At 59.1% G+C, this 10,368-nt stretch overlaps 1 protein-coding gene across 1 annotated transcript; it reads left to right on the top strand.

Moving 5' to 3' along the window:
* The first annotated feature begins 3,162 nt into the window (after nt 1–3,162).
* On the top strand, nt 3,163–9,291 carry Cbx4 (chromobox 4). The gene is made up of 5 exons (XM_028892555.2): nt 3,163–3,468; nt 3,604–3,647; nt 4,751–4,816; nt 6,835–6,901; nt 7,137–9,291. The coding sequence occupies exons 1-5, from the start codon at nt 3,400–3,402 to the stop codon at nt 8,541–8,543; spliced, it is 1,653 nt and encodes a 550-aa protein (XP_028748388.1). The 5' UTR covers nt 3,163–3,399; the 3' UTR covers nt 8,544–9,291.
* The last annotated feature ends 1,077 nt before the right edge of the window (nt 9,292–10,368 follow it).

The following is a 10,368-nucleotide window of genomic DNA, read 5'->3' as shown; positions in this document are numbered from 1 at the left end:
GCGCGAGCCTACGACAGGACGAAGGAACATCGCTTCTCTCTTGGGGCCCCTGAAGGCCCCTGGGGGCCCCAGAACGCGGTGGTATCAGGAGGGCTTCTGTTTCCCAGCGGAGACGACTGAACTACCCCACCCTGTTTGGAAGGGGGCGGTGTAAAATGCCCTGGGTTAAGGAATCTTATAAAGGTTCCCGTGGGGCCCCGGGCCTCCCCCTTTAAGGACAGGGGCCCCAGCAGTCGGCTCTGGGAATCCCGGGTTTGGAGTCAGTCCCGCCTGTGATTCCCTCGGAGGGGCCAAGACCGGGTAAGAAGGTAGGGGCCGCCCCAGGGGAGGCTTTCTAAGAAGGACTTGGGCACATCAGGTGACCTCATGGCTGCCCCCCGGGCTTCTGTCCGGCCTCCCCCCAGCCTATTCGTGCTGGTGGATCTGAACTGCCCCATGCCAGCTGTCAGATGAGGAGTCTAGGACCCGCCTTCAAGTTAGGACAGGGATCGGAGTCTTTTTCTGCATCTGCCCACCCTCCATGAGGGCAAATAACAGAGAGAAGAGAGTTGCTGCGGCGGCGGCGGCGGGTACTTCTGTGTTTCAGCCACCTTCAGAGCTGTCCATGGAAAAGCCTTTGGGGGGCTGGGGAGTGGCGGGTGGCATTCGGGCGCTTGAGGCGATTCCAGGAGGCCCCTTCCGCAGTTAGGGAGCCTGCAGGTTCCTCTCACAAGACCACAGGCAACTCCAGAAAAGATTCTCTGTGCCAGAGAGCGCTAACTCTTCTTCCCCACCTTGAAGAGTAGTTCCTGCGCAAACTCCGCAAACTCAGCGTCTAAGCACCGAGTTTCCCCTCAGTGGCCCCTAAGGACCACATCTGGGCCCCTGGGGGCCCCTGGACCCAGCCAGCCAAGCAGGCTGACACACAGACCAACGCCCCTGGTGGCGGGAAGGCTGCTTCGGCTGCCTGCCCTCCCCTGAGCCGGGGTTCTGGGCTGTGCGGAAACACCCAGAGTAAACAGATTTTCCTGGGGATTTTCGAGTGAAGAGACGGGCAATGTCGGGAAGCTTAGCTTCCCAGCCTGAGGGACTGGCCTACACAAAGTTGCTGCAGACCTCCTGAATGATGAGCTGCGCAGACGACCTGGGTAGCTTAGGATGAGTAGGTGCTGTTGGACAACAGATCTACACCCCCTGACCTCGGGGACCCCTCTCTGTCCCGCAACAGTTTCTTGACTTAAGCACATGTTAGGCACCTTAGGGGTGGAGGGAACATCCAAATACAGGAGGGGTTGGCTCTTTTTTCTAGTGCCCCTCCAACCCCAAGAGTTGGGGAGAGGGTGGTAACCTATATCCCATCTTGCGGCTCTCCTCTTCTTGGGGACTCTTAGATTTGGGCCTCAGGATAGAGACCAGTCGCCACACACTGAGCCCCTCTCTGTTGCCTCCAGGAGATGACCCTCCACCCCAGCATTCCTTAGAGACAGCTGCCGCTAAGCAACGGTTGAAGCCCGGGCGTTGCAAAGTGGAGGTACGTGGAGTCAACGTGTATGTGTGTGTGTGTGCAACACTAAACGGTCTGCAGGCTTTCCTGGATTCCTGGGAGAACACGAGCCCTGATAGGCTTTGGGGGTTCTCTTCTGCATCTGGCTTTCCCCAAGTCACCTCAGCGTAGTCCTCACCAGGCATTCTGGGACGCAATAAAAGCAGAGACAGAGACCCGGATGGCTCCTTGCCCTCCCCCTCCCTAGATCCACCCTCTTCTTTTGCGCTTTTTCTGTCTCTGTGGACGCTCAGCCAAGGGATTGCGCAAGCTTCCTGCTCCATGTCCTTCAGGAGCCCTGAGCTGGGGCCCGGACACACCGCAGGCCAGGCACACCCTTACCCCTCCCACTTAGAATGGCATGCTCCCTGTCAGGTCTACCCACTGAGACCCCACAGATCTCTCGGGCCCACCGGTGGCGCCCTCAGAAGGTCACGGCTGGCGCAGCAGCTCCCCCAGTCGGACGCTGGAACTGAACACCCCTGAACATGCCGGCTGGCCAGGCTCCGAGGTGCTAAACTTCACACTCCAGAGCTCCAATGGCCGCGTCAGCAGGGCTTGGCTGTCAGAGACTAGGGGACCGGAATTCATGAAGAATATGTGGCTCCCTGGCCATTTCATTTCTCCTCCTCTTCTCGCGGCCCACTCATCCAACACCCTTTAGTCTCAATCTCTTCTTGGTCCTCCCCACTCCCTCTTTTGAGGTCCTTTCTCAAACCCCATGAACCCCCACGAAGTCCCCTTGGGCCTCCAGGCAGACTCATACATCCCACACGTCCCCATGACCGATCTCTCTCTCTCTCTCTCTCTCTCTCTCTCTCTCTCTCTCTCTCTCTCTCTCTCTCTCTCTCTCTCTCTCTCTCTCTCTCTCTGCCATCCCAGCCTCTCACATTCTGGGAGCTTGCTAGAAACTGCCCCTTCCCCACGAATGAGTGGACCAAGTGTAATTAGAAGCCGTTCAGTATCCTGGGTGAGATCGGACGCATATCCCCTTTCTGCTGAGGTTCTTGAGTGCTAATGCCCGGGGGCCAGCTGCTCCTTTGTCCCTGCCCTTGCCTGTCCGTGCTCCTTGTCTCATCCAAGTCCTCAGTCTTCTCGCTCTTTCTCTTCCTACCTCGCCTTACTAAATGCCTGGAGCCTGGCTGGGCGGGGCGGTGGGCAACAAGGGTGGGGGCGCGATCTGCCCCCGCCCCAATTCTGCCCCCTGCCGGAGATTCCCTTGTGCCTCTAGAAGCCGCCGGACGGGCGTAGTTGGTAGCAACTGTAAAGTGCAGTGGATGCTTCTGTGGCCCCCAGCAGGGATCCCCGGGCCGTGCACACGAAGAACCAGCGGCCCAGGGTTGGGTGGGGAGAGGCCCAAGTGTCTGGTTGCGGATCAGGGTAGGACTCGTCGAGGTGCCCACCCTGGCCGCCTAGGCCGACACACCTCTCCTCCGCGGCCCCAGCTCACTTTCCCAGCTCGCAGATCCCTCCCCTGCACCTCCCCGCGCCCTCCTCCTCCCCTGCCTCCTCCCGCGCCCTCCTCCTCCCCTGCCTCCCAGGCCGGGGGCCTCCGGTAGGCCGGGCTGCGCCAATCCGAGGCGCGGCCCGCCCCCTGACGCCGAGCTGGGCCCTGCGAGGCCCCGCCCGCTGACGTCCGGGATTTGCATGAGTTCTCGTGCAGCGGCGGCCCGGGCTCAGTTGTCTGTGCAAGCAAGAGCAGAGAGCCGGCGGGCGCGGGCAGCGGCGGCAGCCAGGCTGTTGAGGGGCGAGTGGAGGCGGCGGGGGCAGAGCGTGTGGCGAGGTCCACGCGCAGGACCACATCGGGGCGCCTGCGGGAGCCAGCTGTGTCTGCAGCCGCACCGGCCGCTCACGTCCCGGCGCGATCGGGCTCGGCCATGGAGCTGCCAGCTGTTGGCGAGCACGTCTTCGCGGTGGAGAGCATCGAGAAGAAGCGGATCCGCAAGGTAGGGGTGGCGCGCGGGTGGCGGCGCCGAGGCGCGGGAGCAGCGAGCGAAAGGCGCGGAGGGGGTGGGGAGGCTGCGGGCCGGAGCCGGGGATCCCGCGGAAGCTGATGGAGTGCTGTCTCTTCCCCCCCACAGGGCAGAGTGGAGTATCTGGTGAAATGGAGAGGCTGGTCCCCCAAGTAAGTGGCGGCGGGGGCCGAGTGCCCGGGCACCGGGCCCCCAGGCCGGCGGACCCGTGTAGCTGGTGGGGTGGTGGGGGAGCGGACGGGAGGCGGGGTGGAGGTGGGGTGGAGGGAGGAGGGGGTGGGGAAGTCGGTGGCAGGCACTGGGAAGCCGAGCCGCCGAGCCCGAGCCGGGCGCCCTGTGTTGTGCTCCGCTCTCCGGGAAATGCCATCACTAATTTATGCGCTAAAAGGAGCCGGAGGAGCTGGAGAGACGCGGGGCCGAGCCCGGGAGGCCGGCGGAGGGAGGGAGGGCGCAGGCACTGACTGATGTGCAGCAGAAAATGGCTCCTTTCCCCTTTCCCTCCACCGAACGGCTCCATATTGCAAAACCAAAAAAAAAAAAAAAAAAAAAAAAAAAAAAAAAAAAAAAAAAAAAATTAAAAAGCGACGAAAACGCAATTGTGTGCGTCCTCCCTCCTGGTCGTGCAGGCTAGGGAAGAAAAAAGGCAGAAAATGTTGGGAACTGTCACTGCAGCTCTTTCGGTGGGGAATTTTTTTCTTTAATTTGAAATGCGAAAGCACCGGATGGAGACAGGCGCAGGCACACACACACACACACACACACACACACACACACACACACACACACTCAGAGAGAGAGGCATATTTTTGTACTGCTGAGTATTTGGGGGGTTTGCGTGTCAGTGACAGCGGTCTTCTGGGTGGGGGGAGGCGCGGGGCTGTGGGTTATCGGATTAGGGGTCCAGTGCAGACCGGCTGAAGGAGGGGACTGCGACTTTGCATTGGGGTTGGTTTGCACGAGGGTTTCTGGTGAGGAAAGTGGCCATGGCACACGTCGCAGTAACATGCTTAAAATTCTTGACTACAAAATAAACTGCTAGTTTCATATTCCTCCCCCCCCTTCTTCCTGCCCTTGTGTGTTTATTTTAATTTGGAGGGGGGGGTCAAGGTCCGAGTTAGGCCTTCAGAAACCAACTGTCTACCCTCCAGATCACAGCTTTTGGTTCAGGAAGCCACATAGGGCCTTATATCATTCCCCAAACCGCCCTCCCCCCCCCTTTTTTACACCATATACCTCCTCCTTTTTCGCTTGCAAGATATAACACGTGGGAACCAGAGGAGAACATCTTGGATCCCCGGCTGCTGATAGCCTTCCAGAACAGGTGAGCATCCCTTCGCAGCCTGCTGCCCTGGCCGTGGGGAGAGTAAAGTGGGTGACTGGTTGCAGCAATAGGAAAGGAGGAAGGAGTGGGGGTGGGAGGGGGCATGCAGGGGCCCCACCCCCAACAAGCCCAGATGGGCAAGGCTGCGGCCTGGGCTTCTCTAACCAATGTCCTTGGCGGTTGCTGCAGCTAGGGAGTGGGGGCAGGGTAGGGCTGCGGAAGGTAGGCTTGTGTTTTGGAGAAACTGCTGCAGGAGTGTGTGTGGATGACCCTGGGTCTGCCCTGGAAAACTCCGAGCTGTGCCTGAACCCCCGTGGCCCCCTCCCATGGCAACCTTGGAGTCCCACCCCCAGAGCCTAGGTGTTGCTTTCCTGCAGCCACTGCCCGCTTGGCACGGGCACCTCCCGGGGCAGCTCTGAAGGAGCTGGCATTGTGAAACCGCCCCAGACGTCATGGAACTGAACTTAACCTCTTGGAGGCCGAATAAAAGTTGACGGGGCCTTACGCTCCCAACCTCCGGGGAGCTGGGGGTGTCGCGAACAGAGGCTGCCTGGAGCCTGAGCTCTTACAACCCTCGCTGCTGTATCTGGTGGGGCAAGTTGCCCTATCAGGTCAGGGGGAAGGTTGGCCCGAGGGTATGAGTGAGCGCTGCCTGGTGGTTGGGGGTTGCCGATACTCCTGCAGACAGATGCCACGCTGCAGCTGCTGCAGCTGGATTCACCACTGGTGGCTGTGGTTCTGTTTCGGAGAGGGTAGAGGGGGAAGGGCGTGGAGGAGGGGAAGAGTCCTCAGAACCGCGCCACCCCTCAGCCTTCTATCCTTTTATTTTGAAGTATTTCCTGTGGCGCTTTTGCCACTAAAAGTGGCAAACTCTGGATCCTGAGGGCTAAAGTTGCTTTCCCGGGACGCAGCGGGTGTAGGATAGGGAACCTACCCCGACTTCACCTGGGACTTCACCACCCTGTAACCATGTCAGCGGCTGATGCCATGTTGCATAATGGGTCCCTGAAGTATTATAACCCAGGCTGTTGCAATGCCGTGCAACTTCAGAATCAGACCCCAACTCGACCCCAGGGCATGGCAGAACTCCCCCCGGGTTGGCCCAGGGGCTTTGGGGGTGGGGATGGCAACTCTCGGGTCGCTGAAGAGTGGGTGTCTGATCTGGAATCTGACAACCTCTGGAGGGGTGGCTGAATCATGGAGGGCTGTACAGTGCCTGGGACAACCAACCGATCACTTCTTGGGTGGCCAGACCAAGCGAAGCCTGGTACTGGTGATCGGTGCTCCCCCGCCCTTGAACTGTGTTGATAATTCGGAAATTTGGGTGGAACAGACAGATCTTGCTCTTCTAGGGAAAAAGTCCTTCTGCTGGTCATCCCCGCCCCACCCACTGGCTCATGGGGCGGGGATTGTGCCATGTCTGGTTCACCAGGTGGCTGAGAACCTAGCTAGACCCTGGCCTCAGAGGCACCCCCAACCCCTAATTGGCTTATTTGCCGCTATGTAAACAAGGGCGCAGTCCCTCTGCGCTTAATGCCTGGCCTTTTAAGAAAAGGAGTCCTCCCTTCAACTGGCGGCTCTCTTTATCTGAATCTTAATGAGGCAGTTAGCGTCCACGCTCCTGACCGACCGCGAAGGACTAGGAGGTCAGTACACACCTCCTATTCCCTGGACCCCCAAACCCAGCACACTGTCTGCAGAGCGCGAGCGCGCCACAGGCCCAACGCTGTGCCCAGTGCTGGGGAGTCGGCTCCAGGCAGCAGTCTCCTGGACAGTGTATGGGGAAGGGAGGGAGAAGGTTTTACCCAGGAGTGTCACGTGGGGGACCCCTTGGGCAGATGAAGTAGGAGTATTACTTGGGACTTCAAGGAAGGTGCCCAACTGGCAACACTGGCCACCTTCTTCCTCCAGCTGGTTCCTTCCTTTCAGTAGCAAAAGGAAGGAGGGGTGGGAAAAGGGTGCTACAGACCTCGAGGAAGACTGAGGATACTAACCTTGCGACCCTGTTCCCTCCCCAGGGAACGGCAGGAGCAGCTGATGGGATATCGAAAGAGAGGGCCCAAGCCCAAACCGCTGGTGGTGCAGGTGAATACTTTGAGCTGATCCTGGGATCCCAGCACAAGCCCTTCCCTGAACATTGCTCCCCGGATTACTTAGCGTTCCCGGAGGGAGCACCCCAATTGCACTTAAGTTCTTCTAGAGCGTCTGGCCCCACCCCCTATGATGCAACTTCCACCCGTGGGAGCTGGAGCATTCCTGATGTTCCCAGCATGCCGTGCCGTGCGTAGGGCCAACCTTTCCCCTCCTTTCTCCCCCTTAGGTACCCACCTTTGCCCGCCGCTCCAATGTCCTGACAGGGCTTCAAGACTCCTCCGCTGACAACCGTGCCAAGCTGGAGTTGGGCACACAGGGCAAGGGCCAGGGGCACCAGTATGAGCTCAACAGCAAGAAGCACCATCAGTACCAGCCGCATAGCAAGGAGAGATCGGGTAAGCCGCCGCCACCAGGGAAGAGCGGCAAGTATTACTATCAGCTGAACAGCAAAAAGCACCACCCCTACCAGCCAGACCCCAAAATGTACGACCTGCAGTACCAGGGTGGCCACAAGGAGGCACCCAGCCCCACCTGCCCAGACCTGGGCGCCAAGAGCCACCCTCCTGACAAGTGGGCCCACGGAGCTGCAGCCAAAGGCTACCTCGGGGCAGTGAAGCCCCTGGGGGGAGGGGCAGGAGCTCCAGGCAAGGGCTCGGAAAAGGGCCCTCCCAACGGCATGACACCAGCCCCTAAGGAGGCAGTGACCGGTAACGGCATTGGGGGCAAGATGAAAATCGTCAAGAACAAGAACAAGAACGGGCGCATCGTGATCGTGATGAGCAAGTACATGGAGAACGGCATGCAGGCGGTGAAGATCAAGTCGGGCGAGGCGGGCGAGGGCGAAGCGCGCTCCCCTAGCCACAAGAAACGCGCTGCCGAGGAGCGCCATCCCCAGGCCGACAGGACTTTTAAAAAGACGGCCGGCGGTGCCGAAGAGAAGAAAGCTGAAGTGCCCTGCAAACGCAGGGAGGAGGAGGCTCTGGTGTCGGGGGACCCTCAGCCCCAGGACCTAGGGCCCCGAAAGCTCTCCCCGACCAAGGAGGCCTTTGGTGAGCAGCCGCTGCAGCTCACCACCAAGCCGGACCTGCTGGCCTGGGACCCAGCCAGGAGCTCACACCCACCCACTCACCACCACCACCACCACCATCACCATCACCACCACACGGTGGGCCTGAACCTCTCCCACGCGCGCAAGCGCTGCCTCTCTGAGACCCATGGCGAGCGTGAGCCCTGCAAGAAGCGGCTGACGGCCCGCAGCATCAGCACGCCGACCTGCCTCGGGGGCAGCCCGGCCTCAGAACACCCCGCCAACGTGTCCCCCACCGCAACGTCTCTGCCGCAGCCCGAGGTCATCCTGTTGGACTCGGACCTGGATGAGCCCATAGACTTGCGCTGTGTCAAGATGCGCAGCGATGCTGGGGAGCCTCCCAGCTCTCTCCAGGTGAAGCCTGAGGCTCCGGCTGTGGCGGCGGTAGTGGCGCCGGCCACTGCAACGGAGAAGCCTCCGGCTGAGGCCCAGGACGAGCCCGCGGAGCCCCTGAGCGAATTCAAGCCCTTCTTTGGGAATATAATTATCACTGACGTCACGGCGAACTGCCTCACGGTCACTTTCAAGGAGTACGTGACGGTGTAGTGGGAAGGAGTCGCACCCACTGGGACTCAGCGCCTGCAATCTCGCAGAGGCTCCCAAGGAGAAGACGCCCCAGCCAGCCGCGACGGCCAGGGCCTCTGCTCACTCCCTGGGATCCCGACTGAGTTGTCCTTTTCTCACAGTCTCCTTCCACTCGGTGCCTGCGGCCTTGCCGCCACCTCCCCTTCCCTGTAGGAGACCCTAGCCCTGCCCGTGGACCTCCAGAACTGACCCTGCAGCCCCGAGGCGGTCTCAGAGTTATAGTATTATATTTTAACCGTGCTAACTTGTCAAGTGCTGACTCTTCTCCGGTTTGTACGTGGTGTTATTCTTGAAATGTATTGTTTGAGCTCAGAAGGCTCGACCACCCCCCCTTCGGGCTGATATATATATATATATTTATTTGTAGGTATTTATATATTGAAATATAAAAACCTAGATTTATGGAGTTTCCTCTAGATCATGTTATATTCTATATCAGACAGACTATTTTCAGTTGTCCTTTTCTTCTCCCTTCATCCAGTATTTTGATTTCATTTCCTCCTCTCCAGGAACTTCGACACCAGTAACCTTGGTATATATTTTTTGATACTGTACACATGGGTGTGTTGTTTCTATGTGCAAAAAAAAAGTTTGTTAAAAGGCTAAAGAGCTCTCTAGAACCTGCTGCTATAGAAATGTCTGAACTATAAGCTTCCAATTATTACCTGCTTGAATGTAAATATTAAATGGAGATGTTGAAGGTGCAATACGCTGCTGTCCAAGATTAGCTCAGTCGGGGATATCGGAAGTTGGGGGGAAGGAGGACCGACCCTTTCTCACCCCACTTCAGCCTAGATCACGTGGAGTAAGCCTGTCGCCCCAGAGCTAAGCCTTTGCTCAAGCCAAGCTTGGGGTCTGGTGTCTCCAGAGAGGCACCCTCATTGGTAACGCGATGTGGGATGGTAGAGAGGTGCTGGGCTGGAAGGGTGGTGGTGGTGGGGGGGTGTTCAAGAGCCACTCCAGTCCTCAGGGCTTTCTGGCAGGTGATACCCATCTAGCTGGCAAACTCCTCAACTTCTGGGTTGTGGAGGAGGGTGTAGGGGTGAGCAATTGGTGTACACCCCCTTCCTGGATCCTGTTTCTCAGGCTGGTGACACTCCCCCTGCCCCCCAAGCCAGGCCCTAGAGAGACTGAAAGTTCCTCAGCTCTCCCTGCTATGGACCAGAATACTAGTGTAGTGGACCCCACTCTTTAGGGCCCATCCCCCGCCCCCCATTGTCCGGGGGCCCCGCCCCTCCAAGGAAGCAGAGGAGGCCCTTTCTCTGCCAGGCTCTCTCCCCGGAAACCACCAGGCCAAAGGCCACTGCTGGAGCAAGTAAACTGTTATGTGGGGGACCGAGGGCCTTCTGCAGGATGGATCGAGATGGGGGGGGTGACAGGCCAGCTGAGTCCGGTCTACCACCCTGCCTTCCTTAGCTGCGTGAGCTGGCACTGGTTGCTCATTCCCTTGGTGGTGACAAGATCGAGGTGCTGCTAGGTGCGGTGGGAGGAGGGAAGGGGTTAATGGCCCCTAGGCTAGGGGTGCGGCTCAGCGGGCCAGGAAGCCACCACCAGCGGCGGCTTTCTGCAGACACAGCGATCTTTCTCCTGGTTCGGTGGCTAAGCAGGCCCTGGGGCCTCGCGCCTGGGGATCGAGTGAGCTCCTGGTCTCTCCCAGGGTGCAAAGCCTGAGTCCGGAACCAGAACCAGGGCCGAGCCTAAAGTGGTACCAAGGCGGAAGATGACTGCTTAGTTCAGTGTGTGTGTGTGTGTGTGTGTGTGTGTGTGTGTGTGTGTGTGTGTGGTG

Source organism: Peromyscus leucopus, chromosome 8b (genome assembly GCF_004664715.2).
Source record: "Peromyscus leucopus breed LL Stock chromosome 8b, UCI_PerLeu_2.1, whole genome shotgun sequence".
NCBI lineage: Eukaryota > Metazoa > Chordata > Mammalia > Rodentia > Cricetidae > Peromyscus > Peromyscus leucopus.
The sequence above is the reverse complement of the archived record's forward strand: the minus strand, read 5'-3'. Positions and strand labels throughout refer to the sequence as shown.